This window comes from Aythya fuligula, chromosome 3 (assembly GCF_009819795.1).
Source record: "Aythya fuligula isolate bAytFul2 chromosome 3, bAytFul2.pri, whole genome shotgun sequence".
Classification (NCBI taxonomy): domain Eukaryota; kingdom Metazoa; phylum Chordata; class Aves; order Anseriformes; family Anatidae; genus Aythya; species Aythya fuligula.
The window spans coordinates 17111360-17134810 of record NC_045561.1 but is presented as its reverse complement, the minus strand read 5'-3'; the positions used below and the strand labels follow the sequence as shown (position 1 = coordinate 17134810).

Here is a 23451-nt window from a genome sequence, read left to right as displayed (position 1 = left end):
TGATGCAATAGCTGCCAAAGCTACTCTGCTGATTTCCCTGTGTGACAGGGACTAGTGTGTCTTCCTACTTGCTTCCCCTTGGCATCTTCACCTTGCTGTAGGAAGATGCTGATCTGTGGGCTCACAGGAGGATTCCTGGAGTTCTCCTTGAGGGTGCTGTAACAGCTCTAGTAGGTCTATGACAATTGTTTGCACAGAGCCTGAACACTACTTGCTTTTCACCTGGTAAGAGATGGATTATTTTCTCTGCAGGTTGAGCTTTGGGTTCTGCTGTACGGTTGGTGTGGGCTTCTGCCACTTTGTACCAACAACCTTATTCTCCTTTGTGGGCCACCATCTAGGAGGGGCTTCTGTGTCTTACTAAGGGAAAGAGAATATCCTGGATTACTGGGGAACGTGAGAAAGGGACTGGCAGGAAAGATAATTGTCTTTAATATTTTTGGCAGAACAATCTGTGTGAGCCTGTCCCCCCAAACTACATCAGTGCTACAGAGCTGTTTCACAAAGATCCCATTGCAAATGCCCAGCTCTTCCAAGTAAGTAGCAGTACCTGCATGACCTTTTCTTTAGCTCAAACGATTGCTATCTTGTTGTCTCTCTGAGTATAAACAATACATGAACTTACATAATGCCATTCCTGAGGCTTGTATTTGGGTCTCAGTCCCTTCATTGCTTTAGGATAAAATGTTCTTTCCTGTCACTGTCCACGACTGCTCCTGACTTGTATATCTTCATAAAATTTGCTGTAGGTAGCATTTTCCTCCTGCAACCAGCTCGATACACAAACTGAATCTGCCCTCCTGCTTTCCACAGTTAGTCTCTTTGCATCTCTCAGGCTTCAGATTTGGGATACGCATCTCCTTCCTTATTTCTGTGCTAATGACCTGTTCTCTTTAGCTTTGGGATTAGAAGCTAGCTGCAGAACTTGAATGTTTTTTTATGAGCTGCCATATCAAAGCTTTCTCCTCCCTAGCAATTTCAAAGAACTGTGTCCCTTTCACTTCATTCTCTGCAGCCCAGTACGTGTAGCCAGTCCATCTCATTTATCTTCCTTTCCCAGAGGACTGAGTGCCTGTTCCCTTATACATCTCACTAGGATGTCTCACCTTGCCTGTTGTTCTCCCATCAATGCTTCTGTCCCCTGCACTATGAGCAGCAGTAATCAGTGATGTGTTTTACTTCAGGAAGTGCCAAAGGGGCAGGCAGCTGAGGATATGGTGGGCCGGCCTTTGATGCACGTCTCAGCAGACAAACAAGCGTGTGGAGAGGCTGTGTACTGCGATGATATCCCTCACTATGAGAATGAGCTGTACCTAACGCTGGTGACTAGCACCAAAGCCCACGCTAAAATCATGTAAGTGTTGCTCCTGAGTTTCAGATGTTGCATGTGTCTAGTGCCTGCTGGGTTAGAAAACCTGTGGAGTTGTGGATAAGGGAAAGGTTCTTGTGTTAGCGAGACCTCCAGTTCATTGCACATTGTTACATGGAGGTGAGGTGTGTATGTTACAGCTGCCTTGCAAGTCTGTATTAGTGGGGATTAACAACAAACTCAGAGCTTTGTTGGAGCACAAAGGTCTTGGCCCTAGGCAGCCTTCTTACATGTCCTATCACTTTCTTATACTCAAACACAAAATTAAAAAAGAGATGGGTGGGAGAGCACCACACTGTCTTAGGAGATGTTTTAATCCCTCACCAGAGCATGCACCTTTTCTATGCGTCTAAAAGTTTAGCTTGAAATGTGCAGTTCTGCCACAGCACTCCTGGTAGTGTCTAGTCCGATCTGCGTACTGTCTTCTGCGTTTTGCCTTGCACAGTGCTTGCTTGCCATGGCCGTGCTCAAGCCCTCTGCAAAACCGTGCTGTGTGAGGGAGATCCAGTTGTTAGATAGAGAGCTATTTGTGCTTGGCTGTAACAAGGTGGTTAGGTCAACATTTGGAAGTTTAGATGTCTAAAAACATCTCGTCCATAGAGAGAATGACTGATGGAGAATTTATAACTAAGGTGACTAACAACCTCTAAAATTCTATCTTGGCAGGTAAAGTCTTCTACGTTCTTGTATACATTTTAATGCTGTTACACTGCAGTACTGACTTACCCCCACGCAATCCCTAATTGCACGTGCACTGTGGTGGTTCTTCAGGCTCCCACCTGCTTTGATGTGGTACACTCTGCAGTGCGTTGCCTCATGAGAGCCTCAATAGCCTTGCGTTGTGTCATTCGTTCCCTAAGCAATACTTCCTGCCTGTTTAGGCTTCCTGCCCAGAGGTTTCCCACAGTGGTCTAACACAGGACAGGCAGCATACAGTGGTCATTTATGCACAGGTGTAGTAGTTGACTCCTAGATTATGAAAAAATTATTCTGTCATCATGGTTAAATCTTAGGTGTTGCAATTTTGGCATTGATGAGTGCCACAAACATATAAGCACTGTTACTATTACCAGTGCAGGTGGGGCAATAGAGAAAGCATCACATCTATGCCTATGACCACAATGTGAATTATTTTCTAGAGGTTGCTATGCGCATTCTCTTGCACCTGCATTGCACATTCACGTTTCAAGCTAAGTCAGTGTCATTCTGTAGAGGAAGTGGCAGTATATTTCATCAGGTGACAGAAGTATCTCAGCCTATGATTACGTTGGCTAAAATATTGACTTTGAAAACTTCACTTCAAATGAGTCAGGTTTTGACTACCAAATGTAAGTTATAAATTATCTGCCTCTATATTATGAAGGAAATGGATCAGGGGATTCTTTCTGAGACATTGCTGCAAAAGTGCACAAAAGTGAATTTTCCAAAGAAAAACACCATTTTCTTCAGCTCCTGTTGTCTGTCCATGTGAGGGAGTTCATCCGCACATTTAATGTCTTTTTTTTTTTTTTTAATAAGTTTGTAGAACACTGGGGTACATAAACAACTACTTTCAGGCATAGTTTGTATCAGAATTTCAGATAAATCCAAGCATGCTGGAAAAAATTGCAGCAATTTAAGAGAAGACAGTAAATCATTCAGCAGACACGAAGCCCCAGTTCTTTCTGCAACAGATCTCTTGTAAAGCCAGCCAATTGCATAGCTAATGTTCACAATATTGCATAAAGCTGGCAAGTTGTTTGTATTGTAATTATGAAGAGCTCCATATAAAAATATAATGCACTTTTTTTCCCGTCTTGCTTGTCACTTCTAAATCTTTACATGATTATAGCAGACAAACATTTTCATTAGATACCTCTTTCTGATTACCTAAAGAAACCTTACATTAAGTTGTTTTTTTTTTTTCTCTCAGAGCTTCATTGCTCTTGCACCCTTTTAAATACCCTGCAGCTTCATTGTGATTAATACTCAACTTCTCCCAGACTCACAGCCACATTTTTCTGCAGAGGTGAACAAACCATAGATAAATCTGCAGTCAAATCTTAGGTTTGTCAATATACAAGGAGGAATCTTGCCTTCATGAAATCATGTTAGCTAAGATGGCAGTGGAGACATACCATCACTAACACAAATTTCTCTTTGGTAAAGGGTGTCAAGAGATTTTTAGTATACGTGACAATTGGATTAAATTCAGGTATGTCTCGGGGAAAAGGTGTATGATGCAGTATAGTCCAAAGCAGCAGGTTGGTGATCAGCCTGACAGTCAAGATTCAGGTTATAATATAGTTCCCAAATGATTGTAGTTGCCTTTCTGCCTTGGTCTTACATTATATTGATATGACAAACTCCTCTTTTGCATAGTCAGACTTTATGGAGTCAAGCCTGAAGATTTATTGGTATCTCATATGCACTTACAGAAAGAAAAATGAGGAAGAATAACTGTCTCTCCTTCCTCTTTCTTCCTTTAGTTCTATAGATGCATCTGAAGCCCAGAGCGTTCCTGGGTTTGTGTGTTTTGTCTCTGCTAAAGATGTTCCTGGCAGTAACATCACAGGCATCGCTAATGATGAGACTGTCTTTGCTGAGGATGTGGTATGTGGTTAAAAAAATAACTGTTTTCACTTACGCTGTCCAGGAGATAAGACTTCGTATATGGTCCAGTGAAGTCCTCTGCTGTGTACAGAGACAAATTCTGACTGCACTGGAGTCAATAGAAATCTTGGTGCCAAATTCAGTAAGGCTTGCCTCATGCCCCTCTTCTCTAGCTGCATTATTCTCCTCTAAGCTGCAGACTGCTGTGCAGGCTTACACTTGTTCAGTTAATTTCCAAAGTTATTTGTGATCAGAGTTTACCTTGACCAGTTGTGAATAATTATGTCTGTATTCTGTGCAGACATCTCTTACACAGTGAAGACAAACATGCTCCTCAGAGACACCAAAAAACTCCAGTCTGGCTACTCAGATAAAATTGTACTATTCCTTGCTCCATTCAGAGTTCATTTTACATAGACTGGTCCAATCAAACAGAGAAAAAGTTGCAGAAAAGGATGATTGCAAGAGAATTATTATGAGTTGTTCAGCTACTGCACATATACACAGTAAATGATGGTGGGTCTAAATCTGGCTTGCAGGTCACTTGTGTTGGTCATATCATCGGTGCAGTTCTTGCAGACACACAAGAACATTCCAGAAGAGCAGCTAAAGCTGTGAAGATTAAGTATGAAGAGCTCAAACCTATTGTCACAATTCAGGTAAGATGGCTCATATCTGCTTCTGCAGTTACCTCAGAGCCCTCTGATATCTAATTAACTTCTCTTTTCCCAGATAATTATTTAGCCGCATGTTGTGTTAGTCTTTATGATGCAGGTGCAGCAGGATATGGATAGAAGGAATAATTTATATATTTAAAGAGGACACACCTCCTTTGATATGGTACTGATAGGAGTATATTGGCTCTGTATTACTTAATGCTAAAACAAATAAACTCTGGGAGATACATTGCACCCTTCACAAATTTGTTTAAATTAACAAGGTTAGTGCCAGTTACGTTTTTATCCACAGGTGCTTGCTTTCAATATTGTCTGGTATAACCTTGCTGGCTTCACTGGTATTTATTCATTCTTTTCTCATTTACAACACTCAATAAGAGAGTGCAAAGAAGTCCCCTCTAGCTCAGCCACAGCACTGTTTCTTGGAGATTTGTGCAGACCGTTTGTAAAGTTTCTAAAGCTGATGGAATTAAGTTTGAGGAGTTACCTCTGTTGTGAATATTTCTACTGGCTGTGTGGATCCTTAAGTTGGTCCTCTCAAAGCTGAAGAAATGCATGTCAACAATTTGTAATTATTTTGTGCCTTTTTTTTTTTTTTTTAAGCATATTTGTTGACAAAGTTTCTTTGTGAGAGTGAAAGCAAGTGGTAATATCTAATACAGGATTCACATGCAGAAATTGGGAAGAAAGAAAAAGTATGAAACCAGAGAGAAATTAGAACCGTGGAATTCTAATCAGTTTTTATACAGGTCAATATTTCATACCATGTAGTTTGTAACGTGCATTGCATTCATGCAAGTACAAAGAGTCCGTGCCTTGTCTCGTACAGACAGCAGTGCTGTCATCTGTGAGCAGAAGCTTTGATTTGTTTACATGACAAGATTTACAAACATTGTGCGAGAACTTTTCCTATTCTGAGGCTTCTATCTGCTTATTCAACCTGGGAAGATGAGACTAGAGCTAAAAATGTGTTGATTTTTGTTGTTCTTTGATCGCTGTTTTGTTCTGTTTTAATTATGGAAAGTTTTTGTTTGGCAAAAGCAAAATGCATTTACAGAATTTCTATAAGGAAGCTTGTGATTTGGCTCAAAAGTAAACTATTCGTGCAGAACTTCTCACTCCATTTGGGAGATTTAGTTTCCTCCTCTTTCTTTTCTTTCTCTCTTCCCCCATCTTCAGACCATGAACTGTAGTTAACACAAGTTGCAAGTCATAACTCTGGTGGCTATGCTCTGGATCCATAAGGTAAAATGGATCAGAAGAAACAATCTAAGATTATTCAATAGTTTATTGTGGATTATTGTGAAACTGCTGTTATGCCAAAAAAAAAAATTACTGTCTAAGTGAAGTCATTTGCCTGTTGCCATAGTTACTGTCTTAAACTTGTGCTTTTTATCTTAAATATTTCTACTCCAGTCAAAAGAAGCTTTGCTTTCAGTGTGCTTCCACAAAAATGTCATTGTGTCATTGTTTCCTAGGAAGCTATTGAGAACCAATCCTTTTTTAAGTCTATAAAGAAGATTATTAAGGGAGATGTGAAGAAAGGGTTTGAAGAATCTGATCACATTTTGGAAGGTGAGAATAAGTGTTAATACTTTTACAATAGGATAGTCTGTGACAAAAGAAGTGAAGCTGTCAGCCCCGTTTCTATGCATATGATACCAAGCTCACTCAGGTAAGGCTTGCTGGGCTGAATTTCACATTAAATTTCAACTAACTGTTTACATACAAATAGCTCGTGAAAAATTTAATTTCAGTTTCAAAAGGACTTGGATGCTTTCAGCTATGCCCCTGTAAACCCCGTCTTCTAACGTAAGGACACATTTTTCTTGAGCAGTTATTCTACAATGTGATTCTTTTTCCTGAAATGTATCATGTAGAAGCTTTGCCCTGTCCAATCATAGTCTAGTCTGAATCTTGGAGACTATCAGTTTCCTTAGTCCTGATATATAACTGTGTCTTATTAAAACAGGACATGCATGCTTCTGAAAACCTGATTCACCAACTTTGGTGGCTGTAGGTATCATGAAGAGCATGGGAACTCCTTATAACACTTTTTGAATGTTGTTTGTTGGCCTGTTTTTTCGTATGCTCTTGTCTCATGCATCTGGAGTCTGCTGGGGAGGTTACAGAAGCATGGATAAACACCGCAATTCTCAACAACTGTTTAACCCTGTAAGGATTAGGAGGAAATAGTGCCAGAGATGTGAACTAGAATGCTCTGTCAGATCCATGTTGTGTGCCCATGAGAAACAAAGGGTAACTTGCTTGGTATATAGCACTGATCAGCAGCTTCCGTAAGGAAGAGTCACATACATCAGACCTTCTGGAAACTATGTATTTATAAAAAAAAAAAAAAAAAAAAAAAAAAAAGAGGGTGTTACATCCCTCTTCCAGATCTGAAAACAAAGTTAAGTAAGGCACACAGATGAGGCCTGGTATGAAGAGGTTATTCCTAAAGAAAACAGAAGTATTGTCACCCTTACCTCCTTGTGGGAGAAGGAAAGAGCTGTTTAACTGAAAGACACCTTTCTAGTTCTGTTGCTTGCTGCATTTTGCTGTGCATTGCTGAGACTTTTCTCTGCAGTCAGCCATTGGCCCTGGCATTTCAAGGGTGTCATAAACTCTCGTTTACTGTTCCTTAAGGAGTGCTATATTATATAAAATGAAATCATTGGGCCAGGCAAGGCAGAAATTGTTCTGAGCTAGAATATGAGATTATTAAAAAAAAAAAAACACAATACTGTGCAAATGCCAGGCCTACCCCTTTGAGCAAACAAGGGAAAAACCCTTCTATGTACCAGAGTCTACATCCCAGAGTAAGCATAGTCTCACACAAGTGTGCATTTCTCACTGAGGTGCCTAAAGAAGGCAGCTATTTTGTTGTCACTAAGTTGAACAGGAGAGGAACAGCATCTTGAGAACTGCTCTGAAAATTATTTTTTGTGGCAGCTGAATAGGTCAGGGCTGTAACTGAGAAAAAAGGTTGATTCTGAGACATAACAATATGTAGCATGACTTAAAATTGCACCATCAGCAATGCCAGATAAGATGTCCTGGTACAGAGTCATGTGCAGCAGCAGAGAACTGATCATGAGTTAGATCATCTTAAGGCATTTGGGGTTTCTATTTTTGTTCCCCTATTTTAAAGTCTGTAATCCTGCATTTGATCTGCTCAGCTAGACTATGCTTGATTTATTTTTATCCTTTATGTCAGTGGTGTTATCAAGGCAGTCTGAAATGCACCGAAGTCTAAATTTTAAAGGATGCTAGGTCAATGGTGTGGGGGTGCAGGCTTATTTTTGAAACGCCAGCCACAAGTGCTTCAGACTGAAGATTTCTAGAAAGTGGCTGTTGCTTATTTGTGTTTTTTGTTTTGGTTTGTTTTTTTGAGATGAAACGGGAAGTGCCAGTTTTAGAGCTTAAGATATCCAGTGCTGGGCAGCATGAAGGATTCTTGTTTAACACATCAAAAGAGCAGTGTTTTGCTTACAACAAGTGGTGGGCAACTTCTTACAACACCAGAGGCACCTTACCTATGGGGCATTTCTTTCCATTTTCTAGGAGAGATGTACCTTGGTGGACAGGAGCACTTCTACCTGGAAACACACTGTACTGTGGCTGTGCCAAAGGGAGAAGGTGGTGAGATGGAACTCTTCGTGTCAACCCAAAACTTAATGAAGACACAGGTACTACCTCATTGACCTGATACCCAAAACACTTTTGAGTCTCAGTGTTAGAGTAGATAAACAGTTGCTTTGCAGTTAGTCCTAGCTTGCCTTGTTTGTGTGTGGGGGGGCACTTAGGCTTAGAGGTGGGTGTAGGATCAAAGTCCACATCCGTCGTATTGGTGTCCTGAATCCACTTCCAGGTAAGAGATTTCTCTTGGCAGCACCTCTCTCTTCCCAGGGATTACGTCCTTAACCCTTGATGGTGAAGCCTGGTTGTTGGATGACGTGTCAGAAAGGGAGGGGGTGCAAACCCTGCCAATACAGACCAACTCTGCCATTTTGTGGGATAGGCTACAGGCACTATGGGGTGTCTTTGTCCTGTTTACAGACTGACTCACCAAGACTATCCAAAAGCCCCCTAACTTAGTGAGGAGGATGGATAGAGTGGTACAGATGTTAAATGTTGTGCTAAATGAGACCCGTATCTTGGTAACCTCATCTGCTGCAAGTCTTTCTAAATCTTGTGCTGTTTACTGAAGGACTATATGCTATCCCACCTCAGAGATGAAATGATGGGCTTATGGGTTCCAATTGCAACTAAGTTAATTGCAGGACTGATAGGACCTGGAGCAGTAACAGAGTATTTCCACTATTACAATGGCTGCAAAAGGCAACGTGTTTGTGTCTGGTTCTTAACACCAGGACAGTTCCATACATGCTCTGCTGTCCTGTTTTTCTTCAGGAGTTTGTTGCTAGTGCACTGGGAGTCCCATCAAATAGGATTGTGGTTCGAGTGAAAAGAATGGGAGGAGGATTTGGAGGAAAAGAGACTAGAAATACCATTTTGACAACTGCAGTGTCTGTGGCAGCCTTCAAGTAAGTTTCTATGTGGGGAATAGGACTTTTTCCTTTCACTTCACCTGGTCTAGGCTGCCTCTTTTTGGAGCACAATCTGCACTGGAGCAGACTCTTCATGGCTTTTTACTGTATAGCTTGTAGCAAACCCAAGATTTCCTAAAGGAGGCGTATAATGGTCTCTGAGCTGGAAGAAAATGAACCTGTTCAAAAGGACTAAGCTTATTCAACAATGTCAGCTTTTAACAGAAAAGGGGGGGGGACTTTTCTGTTCTTGTGTTACATATATATATGTACTTTTTATGCGTACACACAGCAAGATATACAATCTAGGCAATTTATCCCTAATGCAGATAGCCATTGCCACCCTGAAAAGACTCTGAAAAGATTTGAGTATGTCTCTGTAGGAACTGTACCCTGCAATTCAGGGTTTGCCTGATAAATGTATCCTTTAACAGAACTGGACGCCCAGTAAGATGCATGCTGGATCGAGATGAGGACATGCTTATAAGTGGTGGGAGGCATCCCTTCCTCGGAAGATACAAGGTATGCATACACATGAAATGAATGCATGTCTTCTTGGTGTCATTTGAAACATCAGAGAGCAGTAAGATATAGCAATAAACTTACTGCTCTGATTGTTTCACTGCTGATGTCCCCTGCAGCAAATGGATCTATCAGCCCAGTCACGGCATTCTTTCTGTTAACGTCCTTTTGCTTCCTGAAAAATTCTGCTTCCTGTAGCAGTACTTTTGGTTTGGATGGTTCCCCTCTCATGACCTCTGTGTGAGTACTTCCCTCTTCTTCCAACAAAGAATCTTCCCCTTGTGGACAATCACATTGATCTTAGATGGCTCCCAATTGGTTTACAGTATTGTACTCCTAATTGTCTTAACTTTCTCCTTCCATTCCTTCTTCAGTCCAAGTGCTTTTATTTTTCAAGGCAAAAGATCTGTTAAGGTTATTGTGTGTTAATGTGTGGCTGTGACAATTCGCCTTTATTTTCAGAAGAGTTTTCTGGAGCAAGATTAAGATGCATACAAACACTCTTTACTGGGAAGCTTCCTCAGTAATTACTTTTTTGTCTGCATAAGGTCCATTCAGTTTTTGGAAGGAAGTACAAAACCACATTCTATAGAGAAGACGTTACTGACAATATTCTCTTGACAGGTTGGTTTCATGAAAAACGGGAAAGTGAAGAGTCTGGAGGTGTCATACTACAGCAACGGGGGCAACTCTGCAGACCTCTCTTATGGTGTAAGTACAAGAAGTTTTCTGATAGTTAACTATGTAGAAGATACGTTTCCCTGCGTAACCTTTTTCTCTGATTTAAGAGAACTTACCTACAGCAATGCTTACACATCCTCCACGCTGACATGATTGTAAGCAGATTCTGATGAGTGTTGTAGCTTCTACAACTTCTGTCTGAGCCAACCTACTTGTCTTGACATGTGCCACACAGTTTTTATTGATGCCATAGTAACTTGCATAGGGCAAAAGGGTCAAGGGGGTTTGCTTTGCCTTACAGAAGACTGTTATGGAAAACTTACTGCACAATACAAGATGGCTAATACTCCCCCAGCTTTGGGGAAAGCTAGTTTACTGGAGTAAGAAATGCCAAAGTCAATAGCCTGATCAGGGCAGGCTGCCTAAATCAACAAGTTTGTTAAGGAGTGAACAAAGCTAACAGAAGCTCAGCATTGGAGTTCAGAAGCAATAAGGACAAGGTTGGGCCTGATTTCAGAGTTCGTTTTCAAGAATTTTTGCACTGTTCAGTAGAAAATTTTATTTTTCTGTTGTGTGTGTCCAATCCATTAGCCTAGTGTCAATCATGCTCACTTTAGTTCTCCTTCCCCAGTCTGCTGAGTCTTTGAAAATTTTCTGCAAAAATGAATCCATTTCAGCGAGAGAGGACTGCAAGTACTAGAGTCACGTTTGACACTAGCAATATGCTTGGTGCTGTACAGAGAGGAATGTCAGGCATTTGTCTTTGCATAAACTGTGGGTGTGGCTGGGAGTACATACACATGCGTGGTCTGACTGTTTGAATTAGGAAACTGGGAAGTGCTCCAAGTTGAAATAGATTTGAGATGCGCATAATCTCCTCCCTGCTGCTGGGAACAAAAGCCAGAAAGAAGATCTGGCCCTTTCTCAGTTTGGACAATTAGTGGACAAAGATCTGAAATCTTGTGGGTTAGATGTAGTTATTGAAAATATTTATTTGCCCTTACTACTCCCGTAGCCCAGCTGCTGAGTCACTTGACATCAGCAATACGTCTTTTCCAGGAACAAATTACTCTGTATATTTAAAAGAAGATTCTTGAACTTCCAGGCGGGTAATGGCATTTAGTAACAGTTTGTCCCAGCAAGAGCCCAAGGCCAACAAATAACGTTGAAGTTCAATCTGTTCCAGGACCCTAAATGTTAAGAGAGAAGTGTGCTTATCTTCCTTTCTGTCAGGAGAATGAGGATACTGCTTGACACTCCAATACGAACAGGAAGGAGTACTGGCTGCACCTCAGTGCTCATTCATGTTAACTGCAGACGTGTGGGATGCAAGAGAAAATGATTCTTGTGTTGCTTTGCACCTTTCCAGGCTGTCTTTGGCAGGTGATCAAAAGTCTGACATGTAATTCATGTAAAATGTGTATATCCCCGTCCCTTCTCTTCACCAGGTTATGGATAGAGCCCTGTTTCATCTGGATAACTCCTACAACATCCCCAATGTTAGCAGCGTGGGCACTGTCTGCAAGACCAACTTGTCTTCCAACACAGCTTTCCGTGGCTTTGGAGGCCCCCAAGGAATGATGATTGCTGAGTGCTGGATGAGTGATATTGCTCAGAAGTGTGGCCTACCACCTGAGGAGGTACAGATCCCCTGACACGTTTCAGGGCAGTGCTGCCTTTGAACAAGCTCTGAGAACTGGATAAAACCACAGAAAATTATGAAGCATAAGAATTTTTTTCTTCATTTTCTGCTGAGTCCTTAGCAGAATCTCAGGTTTTCTCTTTGATAGTCACATTATAGCTTGGTTCTTCCTTCTAGCATCTTCTGCTTCCTTATATTCCCTAAGTAGCCTCAATTGTGTAATACCTGTTTTAAGAGTAGGTATTCAGAAAAACCCTAAAGGTACTAAGCACCTTAATCTTATTAACAATATGCTAACACTTTCTCTTGAAAGTTCCCAGCCTTAATGTCTTACGTTCCATTTTCCTGTAAACAGATTTGTGTCTGTTAATTCTACTGCTCTGTAGAGTGAGCAGAGGAGGAAAAACTAGGAACCAATGTTCTTTTGATGACATCCATTAAAAGGACCTAGTTTGAAACATTAAACTTGGCACATCCTTTACATGTCTTTTTCTTTGGGAAGGTACGGAAGCTCAATCTTTATAACGAAGGAGACCTCACTCATTTTAACCAAAAGCTGGAGGGATTTACTCTACGGAGATGCTGGGATGAGTGTTTATCAAGCTCTAGCTTTCATGCCAGGAAGAAACTTATTGAAGAATTCAACAAGTAAGTGTTCTGCAGCTGTGGTGTTACTGGGTGTACCTGTTGCCTTCTAACTTCTGGTATTCTCTTAGCAACTTGAGCGATGTGAAGTTAGTCCATGTATTTGCAGACTGACTTCTAAAAATTCCTCTTTTTGAAATTCCTACAGGCCCATTGTGTGAAAAAACCTTTATCAGTGGTGTGGTGGCTTAGATGAGGCCTAACATGACATGGTTTTGTAAGGGAAATGTAGCAGAGGAGAGATGTCTGTAGAATCTAGGCTTTGTTTGTCTTTTCATATGACTGTCTTTCTTAATTGGCTTGTATTTATAACTAGGTAGCTAATAGTCAATACAAGTGCTTCTCTAATGCCTAGGAGGCCATCTTCAATTCAGATTTCTTCCTGTACCCATAAACAAAGCCATTCTCTCTTAAAAATTACTGATTAACTCCAACTGTGTTACATTCATGTATTTAAATTCTGCTTTGATACCCAATCTGTCAGAGTGATACGGCACTAAATTTAAATGAAAGCTTCATGACTATACAAAAAATACTCTTTCCTTGCAGGCAGAATCGCTGGAAGAAAAGAGGAATGTGCATTATTCCTACCAAATTTGGCATCAGCTTCACTATCCCATTTCTGAACCAGGTCCGTGTCATTCATCTTTTCAAGTAGAGGAGATAGATTTATGATGTCTTTCCCAGACCCTACTCCCTTTGTACTTAACCAGAGCTTTTCAGAGAAGTGGTTAAATCAGTTAAGAAAAAGCACAAAATTTTTGAACCAAAACGAGCAACACAACAGTTACAATTTATACAATCCAAAAAAAACACCACAATGCAGCTATGTTGTTACTGTATTAATTTCCCTTCCTGTTCTCTCTTCCTCAGTGGTGGAAATACTGTGACATTGAAATATGGTCACTGTCATTCATATGTTTAACCTGATTTGATGGACTGTCAGTGGTGTTGGCAAATTCAAGTGCACAGTGCATCTCTGTTTTACAGGAGAGGTTTGGGTTACTTCACCTGTTTTCTCAGGTGAAAATACTGGCTGAGGTTTGCCATGTCACTGGAATTTCTGTTGAGCTGGTGACACTAAACCAAATTCACCCCAGGTGTAAACTAGTGGCTTTAGTTACTCGAAAGATCAACGCTGGTCTAGTTCCAAATTCATTCTCTCTGTAGTTTTTAACTGGACTCTGCCAAGCACTTCACTACTTCATTTATGATGACACTTGGAATAAACTTGGAATGATACTCCCTTTTATAGGCTGGAGCTCTGGTCCATGTATATACAGATGGCTCTGTGTTAGTTACACATGGTGGGACTGAGATGGGTCAAGGACTTCACACCAAAATGATCCAGGTAATAATGAATTTGGACTTAACCGCATGAGAAATATTTTCAGCTAAATTATACTCATTTTATAGCATTGCCTCAGACATCCTGACACCTCTTTTGTAGGCATGTGTAGGGTAATAAATCATGACTAATTCCTTCAGCAGCAGTGCTAGGTTTCCAGAGTATTATTACAGCTGAGCAGGAGAACTAGAATCCTCATAATTTTAGCTCTTCTTATTGTAGATAATACAGCTTATGGATTGGCAAAAGTGTATATGTATCTACTTGGACAGTGTCTGTGAAGGGCAAACTTGATTTTCTGGCTAGCTCTCAAGCACCGGGTCAACTGATACCCCAAGAAAGATGAGATTTAGTACTGGAAGAGGGTGAAGGCTGCAATGTGGACCCTAGCAGTGTAGGCAGTGAATGATCATGCCCTCCTAAAAGCCACTTACCAATTGTTTTCCTTTGTTCTGCAGGTTGCTAGCAGGTCACTGGGAATCCCCACCTCCAAAATTTACATCAGTGAGACCAGCACAAATACTGTCCCAAATACCTCCCCAACAGCTGCATCTGTCAGCGCAGACATCAACGGAATGGCTGTCCATGTACTGAAACCAAGTTATTTAAACAGTTGGGTCATGAGCTGGGACTCCAGAAGATGAAAGTTGATACATGTTTATCTATAGCTTAAGGAAAATAAAACATTCAAAAGGGACTTGCAGGCAAAGGATACCTCCTAATTACTGCTATAGCTACTGGGGGTGTTAGATAATGAATGACCATAATTTTTTCCTATTTTTATTTAACTCTCTCTTTCAGACTTTTTGTAGTCATAAAATACTGTTTCTGTGATTACTCAAAAACAGAACAAAGCATCTGTTTAAATGGCTAGCTTCTTAGTAATTAATGAGACCTTATCTATAACAATGTATTACGCTACAGATACTACTTGCAGCTTGTTTGTGGGCTGTGCTCCAGAACCAAATACCTCTAAGTGTTAAACACTTGGAGCAAATAGCCTTCTGTGGCAATGGCATGGTTATGATTGTCCCTGACATGGTGTGGAGCTACCAGTGCATCTATTTGCAGGGTGTGTGACACTTCCATTGAAAAGAGGAATTTAGTCTTGGTCAGTCTCGTGTTTGAAGAAAAGAGGATGGATAATCTAGAAGTAAAAAAAATAATAATAATAAATATTCGTGGTTTGATTCAGTAGGATGGGCTCTGCACAGCTTGATTCAATAAGCTGAATTTTGGCAAGAATATTTTTTCAGTGTTATTGCATCATCTTGCTGCATATGGCAATGTGTCCCACTATGACTTGGTGCAGGTAAAGTTGCTGCACAAACAAATGGACTTGTGATGTTATGCGTCATGGTCCGGCAAGTTCTGTGCTGTATTTGGGATTCTCCTCTGCTATCAGCAGAGACGATCTGTTTTAAAATCCTATTCAGTCAACATTTCTCCTATGCAGCAAGCCTTCTGTTAGTGAACTTTGATCCGTTTTATGATATGCCAAAGTCCTGGAGGCAATATTGATTTAAACAGAAGGTTCTTTGAGACTGGTATTACACTCTTAATACTATAGGCTGACTTTTCAAGTCTTCTAATACTGCTTTTCGTTATTTGTTTTTAGAATGCATGTCAGACCATCTTAAAACGACTTGATCCAATCAAACAGTCTAATCCCAAAGGATCCTGGGAAGACTGGGTAAGCTGTCTGTATATGTCATGGGACAGGTGGGCATTGTCACAGGTTGTTTGCACTGACAAACCCTGTATACAAGTTATCCTCCAGGTCTGCATCCCACTAGAAAAGATTTGAGGAAGAACAGCAAAGCAGAAACCTGGCAAGGGAAGTAATTAAAGCTGGCAAGGGTTCATTCCCACAACATCACCTGTGACTTTAATACGGAGATTTCCCCAGATCCTGGGGCCTGCCTATGACAAACTTTATCAAATAAGTTTTGAGTGGTTACATATATCTATGTAGTCAGGCTCCAGTCCCTGACAGGAAGAAACCTAATTTGTAATGATGGGATTCTGTGACAAAGATGACTTTGAGTTACCAGCCACCTTCTGTAGTGCTTCTTGGCTGTGATTTAGATAATTATAAATAACCTATAAAATATACCTATAAAACCTATAAATAACTTATAACCTGAATAACTCTATAACCTCAATAACAAGAGATTGGTGTGCTGTAACACTCTAAAACTATTTTCAATAGCAAGCTTTAAAGATTTTATTTCAATAGAAGCTCCTCTTCAAAGGAGGAGCTTCGATTTTGTGATTTGGATGTCAGGACAGGATTTCTCCTGGCCTCGGTGAAGTCAAGGAGACTGATAGTGTTTAACCTTTGTCTCTGAGCTTCAAAGACTAATCTGTTGCTGAGAGACAAATAAATAAGTCTTACACCTCTGCTGCTATACCTTGGTAGCTGCTGACGAGGCTATCTGGGGAAGCAAGATGATGTTTCCCTTGGCAATTTTGGTGCTGCGTAGTGTCACAGCTGTCTGTCATTGGACACCTTCTGTTTGTGCTCTCCTTGAAGTGTATTTGGGAATGATGTATTTGGGCTAGCTGTTTTTCCAGGCACTGGTTGGACTATTATTGTTTTCAATTTCTTATTCTCTTTGGCAGATTAAAACCGCCTATCAGGACTGTGTTAGCCTGTCAGCCACGGGGTTTTATAGGTGAGTGAATATTCACACTACAGAGACACAGTTCTTAGTTGCATCCAGGGAGATTCTGGGAGGATTTACAGCCCTAATCCCCCTGTCACCGTTCTAACCCAGGGCTGTATGCCCTTTGCTGCCTAGAATCATTGCAAATGACCTCCAAGAAATGTTCAACTGCATTCAAAAAGCAAAGGATTTGCTACTGGATTTATGGCAATGAGTCCATAATACTCACCCTAAGATCTGAGATTCGTTGGAAAATAGCTAAAATAGTTTCAATAAGGTTTGCGAATACAGGGCAGCTTTAGGAGATTTCTATTTATAGTTGTTTATGCTTTTCACTTCTGCATGGGTTTGATGGAGGAGGTAAAACACGAGTGAATAAAGATTTTAATTTGTGGAATGAAATGTGCTTTTGTTTTTCTTTTGTGTCAAGAATTCCTGACCTTGGCTACGATTTTGAGAAGAATGAAGGGAAGCCATTCTGCTACTTCAGTTACGGTGTTGCTTGCTCTGAGGTTGAGATAGATTGCCTGACAGGTGACCACAAGGTGAGGGGATCATCAGTGAAATAGCCTTTTTTTGTTTACGTATAAGAAACGTTCAGAGGGAATTAGAACAAATAGTGGGTGTCAGCCTGTTCCTAGCTCAGTCATTGGTCCAGTGTGACCTTCACTGGATTTCTTAACTCCTGTGGTCCACAGTGCAACAGTCCATAAAGTATAATAAATTGAGAATTATCTGACCTGCAGGGATACTAGGAGGCTTAATGAATGATTGCAAAAGTTATTGGATTTGCTTATGTAAGAGATATCAGCGCTGTGTTAGCACAAAGGAACAGCAACGTAAGAGAATTGAGTTAATCATTAAAACTAACACTGGGATCTTTTAAGGGTGAAAGAGGGAGGGAGAAGAGGGGGTTGGGTGGGAGAGAGAAGGAGAGAACACGATTCATTAGCATTTGGCCTAATTGGCTATGCTTAGGTAAAGAGCACTGACACTGGCAGTTTTAATTAATGCAGATTGGGTCTGATGGATCTTTAGGGAAAACTGCAGTGAATTCCTTGGTTTTACTTCAGAGATGAACTCCCTTCAAAAGATAGTATGAAGAATTGAGCTTGACATAGATTGTTGAACAGTGGCCAAGTGTGGATACTGGTGGATGCATTACGCCTCCTCGTATAAAACCATGGTGTGCCAGTTTCAATGTCTGTGCCAATTTATTCTTTATTTCTGTCTTTTAGAACGTTCGCACAGACATTGTCATGGATGTTGGCACCAGTCTCAACCCAGCCATAGATATAGGACAGGTAAGTGAAAGAGTGTCACTAATTTCACTGTGTTAAAGTGATCACATTACCCTCAGGCTTTTCTAGATGAAGTATTATCCCACTCCAGCTTGTACATTTACAAACAGAATGTTTTAAACTTAAACTGGATATCCAGAGATGCATTTTACAATGGTTATGAAAGTTTGACCCACAGTTAACTAAGCAATAGGCACATAATTTTGTAGGGAAATACCTTTTTAGTAGTAGTAGTATTGGATATAAAGACTACAGCGTATTCACCACTTACCACTACACCAATGCTTTTCAATGTATACCTCACCTAAGAAATTAATCCAGAGAATATTAATACAATGGAATAACCTCGTCCTAGGGCCATCTTCTGCTATGTGGCACGTCTAGGATAAATCCCACACCCTGTTTCTATACTCCGATTTGTCAATGTCAATTCCCATTTAATTAAGTGAAAGTTCTTTTGTGAATAAAGAGTTGGGGCAGTTGTTTCTGTTCTCCAGCTAGTGCTGTGCAGGGATCTCAGTAAGAAGTTGGACGAATTACTTAGCTTGCAAATTTTCAGGCAGGTACAAATGTACTTTTGTATTTTGTACAGTAATAATCACAATGAAACTACCCAGCAAGTAAAGGTAATAAAAACAAGGTTGTCTGATATACCGAGGGGTCTATCTAGACATTTGCACCTGTTTACCCAGGCAATGCTGCCTTGCTAACTCTAGGTGTCAGTACAGTGCAACTCAGTGATGCTGCTGCAGGAGTTATTTCCAGAACTCAAGGTGCATTGAAAGCAGCATGTTTTCGGAAAGAGACTTTTTTTTTTTTTTGGAAGTGGCCAAGGGGAAATGGGGCTTTTCTGTCTTCTCAGCATATTAGATTGGGGCTGGGAATAAAGATACGGGCTATGTGGAACCTGTCAGAGAGATGGCGGTTTCCTGTGTCCTTCCATGTATCACTGCAGAGAACCTTGGGGACAAAAGTTGTATGGCTGCAGGATTGCGAGCACATGGAGCTGGGTTAAGGAATGTTTGTGCTGAATCTTTAGAGTAGTCTGTTTGTCAGATCTCTCAGTGGGCACAGAGAGCAGAGCTTCCTCATATAGGGCTGTTTGAGCGCATCCTCCTCTCGTAGCTGCTTTCCTTCTTTTTTTTTTTTTTTTTTTTTTCTTTTTCTCCTAAAATTTAGAGTAGAAAAGTTATGCAAAGAAGCCTTTAAGAGTTGAATGGATATGGGAGTGTTATTGCATGGGTCTGTACTGGTAACTAGAGAATATGCAGTACTCAGGAAAGCATTCGTACTGAAATAGCAAACATAAAATAGTTTGTTTTCAGATAAGTTTACTTCAGTCCTTTTGATCTTCTTTGAATTATCAGCAAGTACAATTCATTCGGTGCTTATCTGCCTGTGAAGGAATCAATATTTTGGTATTGATTTTTTTCCCCTTGTTTCATCAAAAATATCCTGTCCTGCATTTACAGTATATGTGCTTGCTGTATAGACAGATTGCTTCATCTGCCAGGAAGATGCAGTCATATCTATATTGGGAACACAGAAGTTGCATAAAGGTGCCAAACCACTCAGCAGAAGGGACAAGGGTTTAGAGACAAAAAATAGGTATTTAGCTAGGAATGGAGGGTTGGAAACTCTGACTGAAATTGTCACTGCTTGTTCAACAACAACAATGAAAAAAGAGTGTAACCTTGTTTGGATGTTTTTGTAGATAGAAGGAGCGTTTGTCCAAGGACTTGGGCTTTTCACCATGGAGGAGTTACGCTATTCCCCAGAAGGGAACTTGTACACACGAGGGCCTGGAGCGTACAAAATCCCTGCGTTTGGAGACATCCCAACAGAATTCTATGTGTCGCTCCTCCGTGACTGTCCAAACAGCAAAGCAGTTTATTCATCCAAGGTATGCTTGCAAGATCTTGCAGGCCTCTTACTGCTCTAGACTTCTCTAAATGTGTGGTAAAGTAATGATGCATGTGTCAGAAGAGTTGATTTTGTTATGCTGGCTTTACTCGTGGGTCAGGATGCTTTTCTATTCCTTACCAGAAACATGTACACTGCTGTTTATTGTACAGAGGACCAGAAGTAGTCTGCACATTGCATCCCTGATTGGCCAGTAGAAAGAACTGAAGCAACTTTGCTGTGCTAGAAGCTCTCCTCTAACAGAGGCTGCAAGCCTTCCCCTGCATGCCAACACCCTTGCTGTCATCTCCCAAAGCCCTGATTACCTTTCCCTGGCAGCAGAACCACCACTGTGAACGACATTTCCAGTAGTACCATTTCCCCAGGTCTGATGCACCAAGATCTTGTGTCTAGGGCCTGCTCATCTTTCTGTTAGCCCCGTTAGTCTCTCTAGAATCAGGACTGTTTGGGGCTGCAGCCTCAATCTTGCTTATGCTCTGTCTAGGCTGTGGGAGAGCCGCCTCTGTTCCTGTCTGCCTCAGTGTTTTATGCCATTAAAGATGCCATCTACTCAGCAAGGAAGGAGTCCGGCCTGACTGAACCATTCCGGCTGGACAGCCCTGCCACCCCAGAGAGGATCCGCAATGCTTGTGTGGACATCTTCACAAAAATGGTAAAAGCTTCTGGTTTCATAGTCTGCTCCCTGACCAGCTTGTTCTGTGTGTGCTAGTCACTGTGGCTCAGGTCTGGGATTAGGGCAGTGTGGGGGAGCTATGGCCCTACTTAAGCATCTGGTTTTTATTTCATGAGTATTATCCTTCACTTAACATGCCACCAAATGAAAGACAAATCCACTGACCAGCACCATTTGGGCTGCCATTGCAGGAAGGGCTGTCACATAATATTTCTGAAATTGTGGTTCATCCTCTTAAGTGCAGTCTATAGAAAGTACTGACCTGTCCTGCTGCTCCTGACCCTCATCTTTTAGGGGATCACAACTGTTAACGCATACAGCAGGTCTACTGTGTGATTTATTGGCCTCCCTCCAATAGGGAGAGCAAAGAAGTGTTACTGGAAATGCTCACTTCTGCTGGATGTTATGACCTTGGGAGTCTCCTTAGAGGGTGTGGGCTTCACCCGAAGGAATGCAAGATTTAACACTGTCACCATCTCCTCATGGGTTTATTCTCTGTCATAGTGCTGCGACAGGGCTGCATAGGATTATGTCCTGCACAAAGTCCTTCTGATTCCTTTGTGACTCCAAAAACTTCACTGTCTGTTCACATGGGCATCCACCAGGCTTTTGTCAGCTTGAACCCTGCTGTTGTTAACAGCAAAGCCTGGATACCTTGGTTCTCCTCACCAAACACCTACATCGCTGTCTGAGTAGGAGGACTCAGAAATAACTGTGAGAACGAGGCCTCCATCTAGAGCCAGGAACAGCCTTTAGCAGAAGTGCCACGAGACAGACATCTCTGTGTTTTGAAAGACCAATATCTGAGCTCAGATCTGAGTGGTACAGAGGCACTTAACCCAGAGGAAGCATGGTGGGGCACACTGAACTAGATCAGAACCTTCATTTGTTGTTGCTGTTGCTTACTGTATTTTTTTTTCTTCTCTTTACAGTGTCCTTCTGCTGAGCCAGGGACCTTTAAGCCATGGTCTGTGCGTGTGTAAATGGAGAGTTTGCTCCTCAAACTCTTCTCGTGAAACTGCCCTGTGGTCCCTCCATTGTAAACCCAGTAGGACTATAATGAGAAAAAAAGAATCGGTGCTCATGTGGCTCCTCTATTTTGATTCATAGAGCTTTCACGTTTAATTGTTCAATCATTGGTTCCTCTAGGAGAGAGGATTGCTGCCAGATTATAGCTGTGATTTTTTTTTTTTTTTACTGTGGGGAAAAGAATACACCTTCTGCTGTAATGCCAGGAAGGACTTAAATGCATCAACCCCCCCAAAAAAAAGTCCTCTTGCGGACATGGGGAAAGGCATTAGGGGCACTGAGGGCTGGACCCTATCATGTTGCCTCAGCACACACAGCTAGCTATATATCAGAGGAAGATGAGGAATTTTGACATTAGCTAACTGTGGAGAAGGTCTTACATGTGTAGCAGCCATCGTTCAGAGGGCAACCCTGAAATGTGACTGATAGCCGATTTATCCTGTTATATGAGGATTGCTTTGTCTACAGCAGATCTGTAATGATTTTTTAGTTCATGTGCTGCCTTATCTTCTCCAGTTGAAGACAAAAACGAGAGATACCAAGACTTCCAGCAAGATGCTGATTCATTCACATGTTCAGCATTTTTCCTCTTCATCTTTCCTTCATTTTTTTAAATAGCAGAGGAAAGGACCTTGGAGTAACAAGAAGTTACTGATCGTTGTTCCCAAGGCAATTTATACCACCCTGGGTGAGGGAACAGGACAAGAATGGACAAAGCTGTGGGATTAGTTGGCTCTGTGTGTCCTCTAGGAATAAATTCCTTGCTTTCATGCTGTGGTCTTGCTGCATTTTCAAGAAAACTCTTAGTTTTGCTGAATGTACTGGAATTGGGTGTATTGCTACATGGATTGCTTGTCCAAAAATGTGCTAATGATGTGATGACCTCTTGTCTTTTGAGTTCAATGTGTTTTTAATGTTGGATTGAAGTCTGGGCATCCCTCTTCACAGGTTTTGTTACTGTCAGTACCACGGTGACATCACGTTTTCTCTAGATGATGCCAGCCATGTACTGCAACTGCTCATCACATGCAAACTTTTTCTATTTCTCTGGCCCACAACTCTATGAAAATGTTATATATTTTTTTTATTCTAACACTCCTAGGGACAACAAAAATATGAGGCAATAGGATATAACTTAATTGTCTTAAAGGAAATTTTGCTTACATACATCCTGCTTAATATTGGCTGCCATCTTAGGACTTAACAATGTATACAGAGTTTGAAATATTTTTTGAAGCACTCCAGGGCATACAGTTTGGAAATATGTATAATATTTCAAGCTGAGAATTATATCTAGTTCTACCATCTGGAAAAAGAGCATTTTTATATTCCAAGTTACAGGAAGTATTTTGTGCCTGCTGAACTTGGTATCTAATTGTTTTATTAATTAAAATAGATTATGGGTGTTTCTCTACTGATCAGGTAGTGGGTGAGAACACATTCTTGTTTTATTCTGAAAGCTGGCAATACGTTAAAAAAAAAAAAAAGGCAAGAACTCTTAGAAAAGGAAAAAAAAAAAAAAAAAAGTAATCACTTGTGTGCCGGAACAGCTAGCTATTGGAGTCTGTGTATTCATTGTCTTTGTCCAGGAAGGGATGCAAAATACCAAGTCTGTGAGGTAGATAGGCATCAGCACTCTCTGCATTGTTCCACCTCACGAGATTGTTGGATGCGCTCATTCTACCCAGGCCAAAAAGAAACAAAAAGGGACTGTAAAATGTGTTAGAGGCAAAGAGTGTGACACCAGTGAGCTTCCAGCATCATTTAAGTGTTCACAAAGTGTCGCTGACAGGGAGCACATCCCCTGTGACGGGATGTCACCCAGCAGGA

At 41.1% G+C, this 23451-nt stretch overlaps 1 protein-coding gene across 2 annotated transcripts in view; it reads left to right on the top strand.

Annotated features, from left to right (window-relative positions):
• The window catches only part of XDH (xanthine dehydrogenase), a 47413-nt gene extending 24319 nt beyond the window's left edge, over positions 1-23094 (top strand). For both annotated transcript variants that reach the window (XM_032184258.1, XM_032184257.1), the window contains exons 17-37: positions 447-536; positions 1185-1354; positions 3838-3961; positions 4501-4620; positions 6117-6213; positions 8203-8327; positions 9052-9185; positions 9623-9710; positions 10335-10421; positions 11840-12031; positions 12536-12681; positions 13228-13309; positions 13934-14029; positions 14485-14613; positions 15645-15719; positions 16652-16704; positions 17126-17240; positions 17934-17999; positions 19711-19899; positions 20404-20571; positions 21525-23094. In XM_032184258.1, the coding sequence (XP_032040149.1) occupies positions 447-536; positions 1185-1354; positions 3838-3961; positions 4501-4620; positions 6117-6213; positions 8203-8327; positions 9052-9185; positions 9623-9710; positions 10335-10421; positions 11840-12031; positions 12536-12681; positions 13228-13309; positions 13934-14029; positions 14485-14613; positions 15645-15719; positions 16652-16704; positions 17126-17240; positions 17934-17999; positions 19711-19899; positions 20404-20571; positions 21525-21575 (2397 nt within the window). In that variant the 3' untranslated portion in view covers positions 21576-23094. The remainder of the gene's footprint in view (positions 1-446; positions 537-1184; positions 1355-3837; positions 3962-4500; positions 4621-6116; positions 6214-8202; positions 8328-9051; positions 9186-9622; positions 9711-10334; positions 10422-11839; positions 12032-12535; positions 12682-13227; positions 13310-13933; positions 14030-14484; positions 14614-15644; positions 15720-16651; positions 16705-17125; positions 17241-17933; positions 18000-19710; positions 19900-20403; positions 20572-21524) is intronic.
• The last annotated feature ends 357 nt before the right edge of the window (positions 23095-23451 follow it).